Here is an 18,622-nt window from a genome sequence, read left to right as displayed (position 1 = left end):
AACAGAGCAAATCTACAACCAATCCATCCACAATATACCTAATAACAAATCATCCATCATCAGTCTATCCACCCACAATGAAACCCCAAGTTTAGTCACCAACACATACCAAACAAAAAACACAAGTTTTGTCATAATAGATCATAAAGAGGGGGGGGGAAGCTTTGCAACAGCCTAAAGGGAGAAATGATTTTCTATATACCCCCCACATAAACCCAATCTGAAAACCAAAATATTTTAGGAGAAGAGAGGAAAGAAAGTCTCGAACCTCAAAATCAACCAAGACAATGAAGCAGAAGGTGTTTTGACTTCAATAATGGTGATGAGGAAGATGGTCCCCACTTTGCTTCTTTTGTTGTCAAGTTTTTCTCTCTCATATAGGAGCTCTATGAAGAAGATAAAGGAAATCAATTATGCCTATGTTTTTTGGCTCTTTATTTGGAAGGGCAATAGTGTCTAATCATTTTTTTCATTAACCCAATCAAGTTCCTTTGAACTCCTATGCAATTATTAAGTTTGAAAGTATCTTTTTACTGTATTTTGTCTTCTGTAAGACCTTAATCTCATTTTTCCTTTCATTTATCACATTTTCCATTCAAATATTATTATCCTAATTGAGTTTGGTAACTAAAGGCGTTGCCCTTAGTCTGCTTATGATCCCGTTTTAAAATCACGTGCTGACTGTTGAAATATCTATAAACATTAAAGTTTAACAAACACGTTTCATGTAAGTCGAAACAAAACTCTATAAGCCATTCCAAGCCAAAAGTCCATAATGAAGTTTAACTTAAGTCCATGATCATTTTAGCTTTAAAATCACGTGCCATCCATGTAGAATAACCCCTTCAAAAATGGCTTTTAAATAGTATTCACGGAATACAAGTCTTATGCGAACATGCTTATAAGTACTTATATTAAGCAGTTTCAAACAAGCATTAGTACAGGTAACTTCCCTTTATACTAGGAAGTGTGACCTCCTTATATTACGCAAAATACCCAAAAAAAAAAAAAAGTCGTTTTTGTCATTTACAAATATTGTAAATTTTATACTACATAAATTATTTTTTCTGTTGGAGAAAAATAAACTATTCTTTTCTTCTTTATCACTCCCTAATTTGCACAATTCATTTAGTAACGATCCAATTAATTACCTTACCTTGCTCACGTAAATGCTAGTAATTTTTGTTCCAATGACGACCGATTCTCTTGCTGCTTTAAGATGGTCGATCGTAGGAACAATCATGAAAGGCATTATAGTTCATGCCATGGCCTTCCTGTTTTGATTATTAAAAAAATGTCACTAAGATATCATGTCATTGCTTTTGTGGAGAACATTCATTTTAATCGTGGCTTAATTTCTGAGACCTAACCAAAGCTCGCATATGCATTGCTCGAGCTTGTTTGAATTAGCATCTCAGAAACACTTTCATATAAAAAAACTACTCTTGTACACTTACCTAGTACACTTTAGAATCACTTTCAAAAAATTAACCTAGACACCCCTTCGTAGGCTTCTAAAAGTAAAGTTACCTTGCAACAACTACTTTGCCCTGAACCAAGCATGTGCATCACGATTGTATCTATTTTACCAGTCCTTGTGAGAAGTCTTTCCTCACCCTAGAACTGAAAATTTGACATGTACTGCAAAAGAATGAAGCATAAGTCACACTTTAGCATACAGGGCGCAGTCACCGGACAAGCACAAGGAATCAGAGTATCCTCATGGACAACAACCCAAGTTAAAAGGAAGAAATGAGACAATCTGGGTAGAAAGAGCCCACAACTTCAACCATGAATTATAGTGCTCTACCTCATCAGATGTTGTATATGCCATTGGTGATTTCTCACTTTTAATAAGAAAAGTCCGGTTGAAGTTCTGTGAGAATTATAACCATTAAAACCAAGCGGCTCAGAGTATTCTCCCTGCTTAGTAAGGCTTGCTGTAGAGCCCAAGCAGAGGTTTTTCCCTCTCTTCAACTCTCTTCCTTGCAGCCTCTCTTGCCTTGAGAGCTGCCTTTTCTTCTTCGGACATAACCTTGGATTTTGCATCTGGTGCTCTCTTTCTCTTTCCCACAGCAAGAGATGAAGGTGCTGCTTTCGTAGATCTCATCAGGTTCAAAGAAGTTGACACTACAGGTCCAGGTGCAGGTACACTTTGAGACTTATTTGCGCCTTTATCTTCAACTGATTTGGATTGTGAAGCTGACGTTGGTTTTTTAACAGTGGGTCCCTTGTGCCCAGCATTAGAAGAAAAGTGAGGTGACGCATACGCCTCTTCCTGAGTCACCCACTTGCCTGCAGCAATTTCTCTAAGTAAAATACCCGATTATCAATACAGTTACGGTATTGTCACACGTGAATCGCTTCAGGAAAAATGACAAAACCAAACATAAAGAACATATGGAACAGCAGTGTATGCAACTCGTACCTATGGCATCAGAATAGTAGAATCCTGACTTTGAATCATAATAGAAACCATTTGTCTGATGGTAATAATAGCCTGAACCACTGTCGAATTCCCATTCTGTAAAATCGGCCAGCAATAATCAGTTTCGATTAAGCCATAACCAAGGCAAGAGATGTTATAAACCATTAACAAAATGACCCATACAAAGTGGGTCAATTGCTCGATAGATAGCATGGTAAAATATCTCAAAAACTACATTAAACTATAAGTTGATGTTCGCATATCCAATTGATTAAAATCCAAGGAAAGCTTTTCATTGGGTAAAGATAGAGTATCTTTTCCTCCCAAGCCCTTTGTTCCCTATGAACACAAAACACCAAAAAGATCAGCCCAAACATATAGCCTTTTCAAGTTATATAGAATTAATAAAGAACTAAATTAAATTCCAAAAATATAGCACGACGAACAGGGTCAACACAATGAGTCCTTTCCAAAAGAATCAAGTCCAGATAAGACAACTTCCTTCAGAACATGCAAATTAATCATCATTATAACATCTGTGAAGATGAATGAATAGTTTTACTTACAACCTTGACCATCCCCTTGGAAATCTGGTGCTTGTGATTCTCTAGCTGCTTCAAACTTCGCTACATCCTTCTGATAGCTACGCTGTGCTTTCTGCAATAAAATATAAAGACATGAACACCTTGACAAGTAACATATCTGAAAATGTGTTCGTGAACACTAAATATTATTATTGGAATGTTGCAATATGTAAATATAGATGGAGGTGAAAATAATAAATTTCAAACCAACCACCATATGTGGTGTGCCAAGGAAAAATCTTAGATACCCGTGTGATTGTGTTTCTTACACAAAGTACAAATGATAAGGAGATAACTTCAGAAATTTTTTTTTGAAAGTATGACAAGACTATTCTGGTGACTACGACACTATAAAGAGAGAAATATGAATGTATCCATTATAAGCGTGAGAGTATATTTCCCATCTCTTTTGTATGCAAGTATGTTCAAATTTCCTAAGTGAACATTTTTTATCACTAAGTGCATAAGTCAGCTTACTGTGCCTTCAACGATACCTGCAATGCATATTTTTCCAGTTCCTCTTGTTGACTTGTTGTAGTCCCCAAAATATCTATTACATCAGTATTCAGCTAGCTTCAATTAATCGGTCAAATTATGGTTTAACCTTGCTTATTGTAACAGTTACAAACTTGTAAAAGCAGTAAAGTTAAAAGTCAAATGCATGTCCAATGGAAATAGAATGCATACACTACATACGAAAAGTCAGGTACAGTTTTTAGGAATTAGCTCCAAAATTCCCCATGTAAAACATCACAATTCACAAGCAAAGATATTTCACAACTTAAAATTATATGACTGAATTTTTTGATAAAGCTTCTCCGTATGACACGTTTTTCACTAGGAAAACTCAAGGCACACACCCAAGGAACATTACCTAACCCACGTCTTATCCTAGATGCAATCTATTACTCCCTCTGCTCCTATTTATAACAGATACTTTTTTGAAAGGGCGTGTTCTTTTTTATAAGAGACAATTTGAAGGTGTTTAGACATTTAATGTACCTTTTTCATATTTACCCTCAATTAATTACATCTCTCTCATCATATTTTCTCACACATTCTCTCATACCTTTTTCAACTCATTCTCTCTCCCACCCTCATTTTCCATAAATAAGGGCATTTTTGGAAAATAGATTGCATTTTTTGCATATTTATTGCTTCTGACTAATTTTAACCAACTTTTTGATTAATGTGACTCGGTTAATCATCTCTTATAATAGGGAACGGAGGAAGTATATCTCAATGATCCTGGGGAAATTGATAGAAAACAGCTTACAAAGTGTGGGGTCTCATTTTGCAATCAACTGAAAGTTCAACTTATATGCCAGTTTGGCATGATGGAAGAGTTTTTGATAGTAGTGGAACTAAAAGTAAAAGAGGAGGAGGAAATGGAAATGGGTTTAAAAGCAGGGAAAATGGCAAAAAAAAGACCATCGAAATAGAAAAATTACAAATTGGGACTCATGACAATATTAGTATGGGTTTTAACAACAATTTTTATGAACCGATCCTTGTATGCAATTTTTCTATTTCAGTAGTCTTTTTTGCGATTTTCCCTTGAAAGTATGTTTGGTATACCTATTGAAGTCATGTATTATTTTTAATTTTTATATTTATTTAAAATATCAAAGGATCAAAATGCACCCTAGTTAAGGAAAAAAAAATCCCAACCCAACCTCTTCCTCTCTTCTCGTCAGTTCATCCATAAATTTCATTTCAAAATTGACTTCACAACAGCACCAGAGATTGAACAACGCCCATAAGCCATAAATTGAACCAGAACCAGAAATAAAAAACGAAGATCCTAGAAGCCTCATCAAATGAATCCTTATGTCCTGACCGCCAGTCTCACCGTCATCACCATCCTTCTCTGCCTAGAAGAATGAACCCTCAATTTGGATTTGGATTATTAGGGCTCCTCCGCTTCTTGATGGAGGCTGGCAGCAATGAAAATTAACGGAGGTCAGGGACTAGGACCGCACCATTGCCACTGGAAGCAATCTTCATTGTTGCTGCCAGAAGCTCACGCTCATGGAGCTTCAATCACAAGAGTTCTATGTCTATAGAATGAGGTGGAGTTTGGATGTGAAAATGGGCAAGGGCGAATATCTATTAAAATATTATTTGGAGGAATATATTGGTCTTTCAACTTAACTTCCACGGAAGTTTTCAGAATTCCACAGCATCCCCTATGAAAGCCACTTCCTTCATTTTTGATTGAAGTGGATTCCATAGCAAAGAGGTTACCAACATATCAAACACCCTAAATTTAGACTTTCACCATGACTTCCACTTCCATCATACCAAACCAGCACATATAGTTCAATCTGCGAGACCTAATAGGACTCGGTAACTTTTTTTGTATTATAGTATTATCATTATGACTTCAAATATGCAAATTTTGAAAACTGCATTTGACAGACAAATTGACAAACAATGCTATAAACCAAAGCTAATGCATCGAAAGGGCAATTGTCATATTTTATTGCTGCTAAACCTTGCAAGTACTAAGAATTTTCATTTGCTTATTTATTTATTTTTATACAACAAACAAGAAACATCAATGGCGTAAATGAGGAATAAAACTCCTGGACTCTTACCGCTTCAATTTGCTCCAAGGCGAGTGCTGTTTCTTTCTGTTCTTTCTCCTTAGCAGCGCTCTCTTTTCGCATAGTAGCAAGTCTCTTAGCAACATTATCTTTATGACGCTCACCAAGTTCATGATTCCTAATACTAGCTGGATTATTTGATATATAGATCTTGCAGAAGTCACACCATTTATTGCCCTGGCTGACCCAATACTGAAAACAGAAAAGGAGTAATGAAAAAAACTACAAAAGCATTCAATGATAAACAAGTCTAACTTCAGCATGTCAGAAAGAGCCAAGATGGTACATCTCCATAAGTACGTTATCATAACAAATCCTAACCCTGGAATTTGTATAAACAGGGATATGTAGTTGCATATTATCGTCTACTAATTAGTTTAAAAATTAGTTTATGCCCATAAAATCTCAATGACTGAAGCAGTTACGACAGTAAAGCATGATCTATGAAAGTTTAAAAGTAAACTTAGAGGCTTCCCACCCACTGGGCAGAAAAAAAACCAAAATATATATCTCCTGGGCTACTTTGTATCTGTTGAACTTCTAATTATCAGACTTACGATGTCATAATCTTAAAGGTACAAATTTTGGACAGCTTAATTGTCCATAAAGGGGGAAACCTGATTTAAAAAAAAATGAAGAGATAATATTAGAGAAAGAAAATCAAAGTAATCATAAAAATTGGATACATTAAGCAGTTTACCTCAGTCATTGTGAAAATTAGGCTGCAAATCTGATTAGTCGGACAGGAAAGTAGAGGATGACTAAATAACCTGCCTTTTTGTCAAACCCAAGGGCCTGACTTAGTTCTGAAAAGCAAAAGGCATAACAGAGAATCTGAATTACCGGAAGAGATAAAATCCAAGCAACTAGATGCAAACTATCATCAACAAACGAGATTCAATCATATCTCGACTGCAAATGGCTAATGGGAAAGTTTAGAATGTTACAATACATGAACGCTGCAAATGCGGAAGAAATAAAATCCAAGCAATTCTTGCATGCATTATGCAATCAGGTATGAATTCAGTCAACATCATAAAGTTAATGGTGGGGTAGGTCATAAACGAGGCAGCTTATAATGTTATTCAGAGGGTGTTTGGATTGGCCTTTTAGAAGTGATTTTATGGTGTTCAAAGTAAATATGTGAGAGAAGTTTTGTCTGGGTCTGGACTTGCATGAAAGCAATTTTTTTAAGTGCTTCCATGCAGTTCCCAAACTGCCCCTGAGTCAGAGTTACTGGAAGAGATAAAATCCAAACAACTTCAGGCAGCATATATAGGTATAGCGTCAATAATCGACAGTGGGGAACAAGGTGAACAACAGGTTGGGTGGACTGGAACGGGTTAGCGGTCGAGTCCAGCCGGTCCAGCCCCTTGGTTCATCTCTTGCTGCCTTTTTTTTTTTTTTTTTGGGTACTCATTGATAAGATGCTTTAGCTTACATCTCATATATAAAAGAAAACGCAACAGAAGACAAAGTTGTTCAATGCAGACAACCAAGGTAATTTCAACAAAATATAATTTCTTTTTCCCCCTTGCTTCACACATTCATACGTCCCCATCTTCCCATCACTTTTATTCATTCCTTCATTGACTCTGATGGCAATACTTCTGAGCAATACAGAAAAGAAAATGAGAACAAGAGTAATCAGATAGGCTTCTAGTTATACTGCATTGTGACATATGATTTAATTTAGTGACTTAAACTACTTCTCAGCAAGATCTTATATAGAATAATCGCTAGAAGACAGCTACAGTTAAGTAGTAAAAATGAAACATGTCTTGTAACCCCAAAAAAAAAAAAAATGAAACATGTCAAATAACACATCAAGTAAAAATTCCCCGATCAACAAAAAGAGGAGCGAAAAAAGCCAAACACCAAATCTTATCATGTTCAACACGCGCAGGACACCAGTATCAGATTCAAAACAGTCCGAATTGCATACAAGCTGAAATCCACTCAGTTTCAGTCGCTTCAACCAGATCTAAATCCGAAGCCATATTTCAATCATCCCAAGAAGGATTTAAATGCAGAGTTGCCACCAGAAATCGAGCAAACAAGGGGGGAGTTCAAGAGCCAAGCAGGACTTACCTTTGGGAAGGAAGCGAGGAACGAGTATTGACGTTGACAAGGTGAAGCTCAAGTGTGCACGACAAGGATGGGGAACACACGACGGAGGAAGACGGAAAACAATGACGGAGGAAGAAGAAGATGATGATGATGAAGAACGCAGTTGCAGGCGGCGACGAGGACGCCCGACGGAGGATCCACAAGCAGGTCCAAGAAGAGAAGTGAAAGATGAGGGAGGCGCCGGCCGGACGAGGAAGAACCGAAATAGTATACAGAAACGGTTCGAACGGGCTTTCGGAAAACGGAAATGAGCCAACACAAACTTTGTTTTTTTTTTTTTGGTCCAAAAAAACTGATCAATTGAAATGTAACGAAAGACAAAATGACTTTAGAAGAACTAATACAAGGGGGAAAAAAATCACAAGACCTAACATAATTAGTGCTTAGCTGAGTTTTTTAACTATCTGATCCTTAGTGGTATATATGAAAAGGGTTTCATAACCCATACTAAAACTTCTTAGAAAAGTGTACCATATAAAGAGGTTACTCACTACTATCTTAAACTCAACCGGAAAAAAAAAAAACAGAGAGATAAAGAAACAAATTTAACATAATAGTTAGAGAAATCCACTCATAAGAGTAAAGACAAATCTTGGCCATATGATACTAGTCGAATGAAACTAAACTTTTCCTCAAGAGAATAGATGGGGCGATTCAAGTAAAATCCAATGTAGATCTAACTTTCTATTTTACTTGTGGGATCAGGGTAGTCTAAAGGGCCACTACGGCTCCTCTCTTCTCAATAATTTATATATTCTTTATCAGTATATAAATAGTTACCTATCAAACAAAGGTTTAGGTTTGGCCTCAATGGAAAAATAAAAACGGGACACCTAACAATATATCTTCACAAACCAAGAATTATAAGATCACCCTTTTCATTCTAGGATGACAGCAAGATTATACCATTAAAACCTTTTTTTCATGCTTTTCCTAGGGGTCTAGAAAAAATTGCAATCAATAAGATTTTTCTAATCTTCCCCTTTCAAAAGGAAGAATGAAAAATTCTTTTTCCTTTCTATAGGGATTAAAAGATTGAATCTAACCATAATAAGAATAGAATGCTTAGCTGATAAATAATTTGTTTCTTGAGATGTGTCTATTTATCTATCTTTTGACTCGAAGTGGGAGCATGTTTGAAAAAAGATTTTAGAGTATCTAGGGCTGGGCTTAGAGAGTCTCTTAACACCTTTTTTCTTCTCATTGAAATTATTTCACAAAAACTTGTCATAGTAAGTAGGGCTATTCATGAGACGAGACGGGACCGGGATAGACCTGTACCAGTCTTGTCTTGATGAACAAAGAAGGGACAGGAAATCTGTCCTGTCTCATCCCAGTGCTATCCTGGTCCCGTTCTGGACAAGATGACACCAGGATGTCCTGTTTTGCTTCTTTTTTTTTGGGTAAAATGTTTTTGCCTTATAGTTGGGCTATTGTAATGGATTTTTATTTTTTTTAATTCCTTTCTATTTTTAGTTCTTTGGGCTTGGCCTTTTTGAAAGCATCTTTCTTTTTGTTTTTACTTTTTTGGGCCTAACCATTTTAAACAAAAGCCCAAATAAATAATAGTTGGTAACATAATAATTCCAAAATTCATTTTCACTATTCTAAAAGTCATGAGCAATTATAAAAGCTCTAAATAAATAATAACCATCCAATTACATATATACTAAAAGCTAGAAATACAAAAATTTTGAATTACATATGCCTTAAACATTTTGTGTTTTTAACATTTAATAATTATAATAAGATAAAAAAAATTACTACCGGGATGAGAGAACCCCGTTCGGTGTCTTGTCCCGTCTCGATCCTATTTTTTATCCCATCTCGAAAAATTTTGGGACAAGTCCGCTCCATCCTAATATGGCCAAAGAGGGACGTGCCTATTTTGAACGCCCCCAATAGTAAGGAAGAATAGGGGAATAAGAAACACACTTAGAGAGCACAGTACAACAGAGAGTTGTATGTTGTGTTTGGAAAGGATGAGTCACTTTCGAAAAGGAATATATTGATTCTATCCTAATTGGTTGGATTGTAGGTGTGATGGTTTACTTCATGGACGAGGTCTCCAGTTCAAGCCTAGGATGGCCCAGCTACGCCAAGGAAAAGAATAGATGAAGTATCTGACTCTTTCATGCAAGCTCCACTTGTCTATTAAGGAAGCTTGTCCCTCTACAATGACTCTTTTTCAAGGCCAGTAATGCAAGCTCCCTCTAAAATTTCCCCTCTCCTTCTAATACTTCCCTTCAAATATTGGGAGATTTAGAGGGTGAGGGGGTGTTTGGCTCAAATTAGGAGAAAGGAGAGGAGGAGGAGAGGAGAAGAGGAGAGGGGAGAGGAGGAGAAGGGATGAGAGGGATTTTAGCATTACCTTGTTTGGATTGATAAGAAGAGAGGAAAGGTGATGGACTTTCATGTTACCTTGTTTGGTTCAGGAAGAGAGGGGAGGGAAAATATTTTTATCTGGACAACTTTGCCCTTATTTCATTTTAGTTTTTTTTAACTTCATATAATTTTATTGAATATTTTTTGGGCACATGAATTAATGCTCAAAAATAAAATATATGACACTAAAATTTAAATTCAAAAATTCCAAAGACGCCTATTATGAGAGGTATGCTGATCAACCTCAATCTCAACAAATTCTTGAAAATTTACATGCCTTCATTTCTTCATTTCTGAAGGAGTATCAGCCTCATCTCTATTGTTTCTATCAACTCCATAAAGAACCAACATATTCTCGTAGTTAAGTAAAAAATATTCCTCTAAAAGGCTGCTTTTCATTTAACCTAAAAATATATATAATAAATCTATAAGGTGAAAAAGTACTTGCAAATATTGCATAATTGAAAGCAAAAAAACTTTACTCATCTAACCTCAATCAACTGGTCCAATACTTGGTCTTTAGCCTCCCATCGATTAGTGGTTGAGTTCCATGAAAAACCATTCATACCCTTGTAAAAAAATCATAAATTTCTGAAAAATCCTTTTTTAAAGTCTTCCAACAATTTTTGACCTTTTCCTTGTCAACTTTAAACCCAAACAAAGCACTTAAATATTGTGTTATGTTATCATAAGTTTTAGTTGTAAATGTTCCATTCACATTTTTATCAAGATATAGCTCATGCATAAATGCATCAATTAGGCCATCATCCATCTTGGAACTCTAAATCAAACTCTGATTAGTGTTATTCCTATCAGCAGTATTCTTATTAGTAGTAGTAGCATATTTGTGACAAGCGCCGTCATTGGAGCCATACTAATAAAATTTAAATACATAAGTAAGCATATATAATAACATATATTTCATAAACAGAGTGAAAAATAATTAAATGTGAAGCAAATAATCTAAAAATCTCTCCATAAAATCTACAAAATTTATACCCATGAGGTAGACATCTTCATAGGATAGATATATCACGGTGAACTAACAAAACATTTTGTATGTAAGTGCACTCTAAAGTAGTTATTAAAAGAAAAATCCAAAGGAGCTGAGGAAAAAAAATAGTAACCAAGAAGTTATAGTGAATAAAAAACTACAGATTATCACAATTTGTCTGAGAAAAACTAAAAGGGTAAGGATTTTAGTGAATGAAATGTTTTTCTCTTATTTTCCTCATTGTTCAGAGAAAAAGAAGGATCTAAAACAAAACCAAGGTCCTGTCAAACATTTCAAGCAAACTCATCCAAACATCAAAATACTAATTAACTGGTTAGAAAAGATTAATTAGTACTTATTTATTGCTCATTTCATCAAAGCTATAATAAGCAATATGCCCATCTAATCTCAATACAAGTTGTTCCTAGCTGTGATGACATCATGCGCTTTCTCTTTACATATAGGTACGGTGTTGTCGGTTGAATCTAATTGCTTATGCTAATTTACATTTATTAAAAAGGAATTTGAGAGCTTCTAGATCCAGTGGCCATATATTATCCTCGAAGAAAATGGAGATGTTAAACTCATGGCTTAATTAATTCCAATGGGTGTATAAGAGGAAATATTAAAGTTCTTCTCTAATAGAGAAACTCAAAATAAAACAAAATAAAAAAAAAACAAATAAACAAACTTAGATCAAATAGGTAACTTGAGTTTTGAAATATAAAATACTTTAGAGCTTGAATGAGACTTTTTGGTTAACAATCTATTAAAGGATTTTGTTGTTAATAGAACACAATGACATTATTTGATTTATCTAACGCACCCCATCTAATAGGATTATACCTTGTTGTTTGTCAAGTTTGAGTTCTGACAATTCACCATGCACTTTTTTGCAATATGTCAACTTGGAAGATCCAACCTAACACCCCTATTACACCTACAAAATCTCAAAATGATTATATTGCTACTGCAAAATATTTTGTTATAAATTGTGGTATGTAGGTGTGTCAAATAAAGTCTCACGTTGCTTTGGTGAGAGCAGAAGCAACTGTATATAAATAACATGTGATCATAGGAGAGTAAATGGGTCAAGAAGAAAGTGGGTGTTGTGCAAATAACAATGGGTCATTTGGAGGGAAACACAAATGAGAACTTTCCAAAAAGCTGTCTATTTTCTTAATAGTTTACTTATATTGCTTTTCTTACTATTACAAGTTTTGGTCAAAAGCAAAAACAAAAACTGTGCTCAATAGGAAAGTTTCTAATAGGTGCCAAACATGGGAAAAATATAAAGCACTCCTTTCTTATCTTAACCAAAATGTGAAAGAAAAAAGACTTTCAAAAAACAAGTCTTTAGGAGGGAAACAAAGATGAAAATTTTCCAAAAAAATTGTATATTTTCTTAATAACTTATTCATATAGCTTTGCTTTTAAAGTGGTGATAGTGGCAATTAGATATCCCAATCAGAACTAGTGAAAGTTTGGGTTAAAAGGAAAAAGAAAATTGTGCTTGATATGAAATTTTCTAATAGGTGCCAAGCATGTGGAAAATAAAGTACTTCTTTCTTATCTTGAGCAAAATATGAAGAACAATATTTTGCTGTTAGAAGGAAGATTTTATTTGCAAGGTGTTGATATTTCTCAAGCAGGCATTTTGTCATCTTTGCTTCGTGATCTTTCCAGTTCTTGAAAAACAATTGAATATGGCAGTTGCAAGGAGGAATGTGTTTAATGAACATGAGCAGTGACGACGAAGTCTCTTCCCCATGTTATATGCTAATGCGACTACTGATATTTGGTTATATCCTTTTTGTTTCAGCTTCAAAGAAGCAAGCAACTGGCTTTTTTATCAAGTTGCAAAGAGGATTTCATGATTACCAGTGCTACATTAATGAAAAAAAGGTCTGGATTAAACCTTGACGTTGGACATATTATCTCAAAATCCTCCAAAGAAGGAAATAGCCAGTGCCACCTTTTAGGCTAAGGTGCCGCCTCGCCAGGGTACGGATGTTACCACCATCACATAGCTCATGGGTTGTGGCAAGCTAGCTCGTCTTTTATTATTAATAATTTTATTTTTATATGCAAATAAAATAATTCTTTTTATTTTTTATCTTGACATACTTTTTAAGAAACACAACCCCCAATATCTTTTTTTATTGTGGTTAACAACACTTGATACATTTAAAAGTAATATTAAAATATTTTACCCTTTTTTAGTCCAATGACATGATTTGAAGAAAAATAATAATTTAGTTATTAGTTATTATTAATTATTTTTTTAAATGTCAAGTTCCTATGAGGCACTACCAAAAAAAAGGCTTTTAATGGCGGTTATTAGTGGTTTTTCACGGCAGTTTTAGAGGTGAAGTTGATACAGTCGACGTTGAAAGGTTTACAAAACACAACAGTTTTCTAATTGATTTTCCATGGCAGTTACATAAGAAACTGTTGTGGAAAGTTAACTTTCAACGGCAGTTTAATTTAAACCACTATTGAAAGTTCACTTGCCACGGCGGTTTCTTACATAACGGCCGTGGAAAATTGTTTTAACACGGTTATTTGAATAACTGCTGTTAAAATTTATTTATTTATTTTTTTAAAAATTCTGCGTGATTTTCTTTTTTATAACCCTCCAGTTTACAATTCCAAATAAATGTAGATAGTGCAGAATACGCAAAATAAGACTATATGAACAAGTAATCAACTAGTTAGTTAATCTATACAGCAAGCATTGAAATTTCTTTTACACAGCAAAAATAGAGAACCAAGAGAACTAAGGGGAACCTAAGACCAAAGAACCTGTATAGGAACTAAGAGAACCAACATCTTGAAAGAAAAGTAACTACTTCTGTCTGTACAATAGAAATAATGAACATGTATAGGAGGTGTTAGATATGATTAGTTTTGATGATGTCAAATAATAGAGCAAAAAGTTTACATAAATTATTTATCTCATATTTTGACTAACTATCATACTTACTATCTTGTGTAGTTTCCTCAAAAAAAAAAAAAAGAAAGGAATTGTTATGTTGCACTTTGAGTTATGGAGAATGATCAAGAGAAAGAAGAAGAAGAGAGATTGAGAAAAGAAGAACTTGCAAGATCAAATGAAAATATCAAGATTCAAGTTCATAGATTTGATGTTAAAGGTTTTATACTCAATCAGAAGTTTGAATGGCTCAATCGGAAGTTCAAATGCACAAACCGGAAGTTATATAATCATATATTGAGTCACCCTTCATATAAACATGGAAAATAAGCTTCAGAGGTGATTTTCTTGGGCAATTATCGATCACTTGATCAATCATCTATTTATCGATCAAGTTATCGATAAAAACACATCCTCTGTTATACTCTGTTCTTCGTTCAGCTCTGACATAGGTTCGGTATTTCTTCAATATCTCTCAAACCACAAATCCTTTTGAGGTGAAACTTGATTCCTATGAAACTAGACTCAGAACACGGTTCATGGACACCAAAATCAACTTCAAAGAGTTTCATATGAGGGAGATATGTTGCTCGAAACATTGAAGTAAGGATTAATGCCTTGATTCCGACCTTCAGTCACTGTGATGAATATAACTTTGCAACCACAACGAATTTTGGGATGATTCTTGTTGCATTAGAAAGCAGACTCAAAGATATTTCTAGGGATAGGTCATTTGCAAAATTTGGAGTTGAATTGGAAGAGTTATGATCACTCAAAGTTGACCTTCGTTTTGCTTGAATCAGAATTTGAATTTATTGAGGCAAATACCAGAAGTTCTACATTGACTGATTAAGCTCTCGAGCAACATGCTATTCAAACATGTTATTGAGTAAAAGAACTAGAAGAAATGAGAAAATAAAAAGCCATTATCAGATGTTACTCGAGTTGATCAAGCAACTACGTATTCGATCACTTTATCGAGTTCCTGGTACTATCTCTTCGATTCTTCTCTTTTATCTTCACATGCATTATTAAGATTTTATCAATAACCTGTTGGATAAATGGTTTTTGGATAATGTTATGGATAAATGTATTTATCGATCATTTGATCGATAAACAAGGTTAACGTTATGGATAAATAGGCATTTATCGATAGCATGATCGATAAATAGATTATCGATGAGAAGACAGATAAATGGTAATTAGTTCTACTCATTCTATGTTTTGCTTTAGTCTCCATTTATCGATTACCTCATCGATCAGTCATTTATCGATAATATGATCAATCATTGCTCTTACATGTCTACCCTGTTTTTCACGTAACATGATCGATAAATCAGTTCTTTGAATTTACAGGATTAAATCTCCTTGTTTTACTTTATCGATAACTTTATCGATCACTCATTAATCGATCACCTATTCGATCAACCTACATAGCATGTGTTTTCTCCGAATATACTTTTGCTTATTGTTTATCGATAAGGTTATCTATTATTTGTTTATCGATAATGTGTTCGATTATTATTGGTTTAATATCTGTTTCTATAATACTTTGTTTATCGATAACCTTATCCATCATCCATTTATCGATAATGTGTTCGATCATTATTTGCTTTAATATATGTTTCTATAACACCTTTAATATCTGTTCGATCATTATTTGCTTTAATATCTGTTCGATCATTATTTGCTATATCTTTTCTTCATGTAATTAATCGATAATATAATCGATCAAAGCTTTATCGATCAAGACATCGATCAAGTAAGTTCATCTTACGTTCTGAATATCTAAATATCTGATGATTGATTCCATGTTTTCCAACTTATAGTTTCTAAGATTATCAGATACTTATCACTTGATCTGAGGAAGATTATTTCAGATAAAGAGCCACAACGAATTTATGATGTGAAGAATCGACGTTCATCAGAAGCTTCCAACGGCTAGTTTCAACAGTCATATTCTTCAAGCCAAACGGGAAGAAAAAGCTCAACGGTCAACTACCCAACATCATCTATAAATAGAAGAGCATTCAAAACAAGAAAAAGAAGGAGAAGAGTTTGAGCTTACAACATCAAATGCTAAAATGCCGAATCAACATATTGTCATTTAGAGCTCTAAGAGAAAACTCCCTGTCTCTGTACTTCATAGACTAAAACTTATGTATTCGTAAGATAGAGAGGAGAGTTTCCCAGACGTGCTTAAGTTTCATCTATCACTTCTTTGAGAGAAGAAATATTCAATCTTCTTTATCATTGCTAGATTGTATCCCTACGGTGTGTAAGGGGGAGTATTACCTCAGTGAGAGGTTGTTGTTGAATTAGATTAGTTAGTCGAACGATTGTAAGTGGCGACACAAGTGCCCGGATCAAACTTGTGGTTGTAGCGGTTCTCAAGTAACCGTGTTAAACTTGAGGGAGATAGTCGATTGAAAATCCCAGGGGGAGCCTGGGGACTGAACGTAGGTCAGTGAGGACCGAACCAGGATAAATCATTGTTTGCATCTTCTCTTCCCTTACCTCTTTATATTTCCAGCTAAACTATTTTACTACTGTGATTATGCTTATCTCAATTCATTGTTTTTTATACTCAGAATTTCTTATGAATTTCATTACATTGTGAAAAGATTTTTAATTTTAATCAACACCCAATTCACCCCCTCTTGGGTGTTCAGCCATTCCAACAGGAGGGGACCAAGAGAAAATATCTAACAATGAATTTTTTAGGGAATGACCTAACTATTTGAAAGTTTCAACATTTTGTAGCAATGTTGTTGACAAAGTGTCCCTCATCAAGTTGATGTCATCTATGGGATATAGCGCAACATTTTGAAATACCTGTTAATCAAAAATAACATAGTGAACTTAATCAAAAATATGAAATGAGTTGAAGAATGTCATGCAATGTAACTTATCTTTCCCTCGTCTAATTTCTCAGTCACTCCTATCTCAATGATGTCATTCATGTAGCAGATGACATAATATCCACATTCAACATGTCCTTGTTGACAACGGTACTAACAAAATAAAATATAAAATTGAATATTAGACATTATTGATTATAAACATTAACTTTAATTCATCTAAAAAAGGTTTTAAAGTATATATTTAGTTCAAAACAACATACCTTTGGGAGAATCCATATTGGTGGTTATCTATTTTGTTTAATTGCCACAACATTGAAACCATGAAAAACCCTATCAACGGTATAAAAGAAAATGATATTAGAGTATGTTTTTATAAACTTCATACGTAATAAATATATAAACATAAAATAATGTGTTGATGACATCTTTGGTTTCTTCGGATGGACTTCTATAGAGGAATCGAACTAGTAGACTTTGTTATCAAAAAGGACACAAACAATTAGAGTCCAATGATAACTGCAAAAAACAAATCATGTTAATTATAATCCTACACATACAACTTGTGTATCTCACATACAATAATACACTTACCCTTCCACGTAAGGTAAAAAATATATTGGCTTTCTGGTCTGAGTCATTGTGGTCATCATGTAGATTGACCTCGCTTCCATAGTATTAAGCTCTTTCTGCACCCTTTGAGGACACATAAAATCACATGTTCCTTCAAGTCCTTCGTTCTGACAGATTTGAGTGTAGTGCCTGTTGTTTAAATAAGAAACATTAGGACATGCATAAAGTATAACATGAAATAAGAAAATGATATTGTAACTTACAAAATAGTGAGCTGCATGAAGACTATATCAAGCTCCTCAAAGTTGAGGAACTGAACGAGGTCCTTCTTGTCAATAGTGAAGTTGTATGTTATATCTGAATCCACAATCCCCAGCGGCATCTTGAAAGTAACAGGCTTATCCATGTTTGGCACTATGAAATAAAGAACCTCTAAACTGGAATACATAAGCACAACATCACCAGGAAGAGGCAGAGTACAGGATCTGATGATGCACTCTTTGTGGCCTTCTTCGTTGCTACCTTCTTCATCATTGGCTTTGCAATAAGTCTCTTTGGCCACAAAATGAAATGTCATTTAGCTTGGGCCAAGAGTTGAACCTCATCAGTAGGATTGGGCACTAGTGTACCGCCTTGACCACGAACAATCCTCTCCACTGTCACCCTTGCTTGATCACTTAGAATTTTGTTGCCGTGAATCGTTGTGCCCATGAATGCTCTACTACTAGCGACATGAACAGATGAATTTTAATAATCTACATAGAGAGTACGCGAAATTCCATTGTCTTTGACAGGGTTAGGGCTAGGGTCAAGGTCAGACACTGTCAGTTGCTATGTCTGATTATTACTACCCTTCCCGCTTTTTATCATAGATGAACCCTGAAACATAATGTCAAATTAGTTAAGGCACATTAAATAAGTTTAAATGGATCAAATAAATCTTTAGAAGATTTGAAAAGATGTGTGATTATTACCTGGGAAGGTTCAGATACTCGGGACATCTAGAATCCGCTCGTGCCCATCATCATCAGAGCCTGTTGAAACTTGGCATCGAATTCGTCACATATCTTTTACATCTCTGCCATGTATTGTTGACTGAATTTAGCTCAAACTCTCTCTGTTT

The 18,622-nt window shown here is 34.7% G+C and overlaps 1 protein-coding gene across 2 annotated transcripts; it reads right to left on the bottom strand.

The window, feature by feature from the left end:
* Positions 1-1,257: 1,257 nt before the first annotated feature.
* On the bottom strand, positions 1,258-7,966 carry LOC114740402 (zinc finger protein ZOP1-like). 2 transcript variants are annotated; one of them, XM_028928546.1, is made up of 7 exons: positions 7,713-7,966; positions 6,322-6,427; positions 6,179-6,238; positions 5,613-5,813; positions 2,998-3,085; positions 2,429-2,524; positions 1,258-2,295 (listed from the first exon to the last, which is right to left on the bottom strand). In XM_028928546.1, exons 4-7 carry the CDS (start codon positions 5,682-5,684, stop codon positions 1,928-1,930), a joined length of 624 nt encoding a protein of 207 aa, XP_028784379.1. In that variant the 5' UTR covers positions 5,685-5,813; positions 6,179-6,238; positions 6,322-6,427; positions 7,713-7,966; the 3' UTR covers positions 1,258-1,927. The 2 variants fall into 2 exon arrangements, with proteins under 2 accessions (XP_028784379.1, XP_028784378.1); XM_028928545.1 differs by lacking the exon at positions 6,179-6,238.
* Positions 7,967-18,622: the final 10,656 nt, after the last annotated feature.

This window comes from Neltuma alba, unplaced genomic scaffold (genome assembly GCF_004799145.2).
Source record: "Neltuma alba isolate B1F8T4 unplaced genomic scaffold, ASM479914v2 tig00003138_pilon, whole genome shotgun sequence".
Taxonomy (NCBI): domain Eukaryota; kingdom Viridiplantae; phylum Streptophyta; class Magnoliopsida; order Fabales; family Fabaceae; genus Neltuma; species Neltuma alba.
The sequence above is the reverse complement of the archived record's forward strand: the minus strand, read 5'-3'. Positions and strand labels throughout refer to the sequence as shown.

Bases quoted from the DNA above. Each gene is read 5' to 3' on its own strand.
- LOC114740402 (XM_028928545.1), bottom strand. The intron at 3,086-5,612 runs GTAAGAGTCCAG...ATTTTATTGCAG, and splicing joins CCTTGGAGCAAATTGAAGCG to AAAGCACAGCGTAGCTATCA. The intron at 2,296-2,428 runs GTACGAGTTGCA...AAATTGCTGCAG, and splicing joins CTACTATTCTGATGCCATAG to GCAAGTGGGTGACTCAGGAA.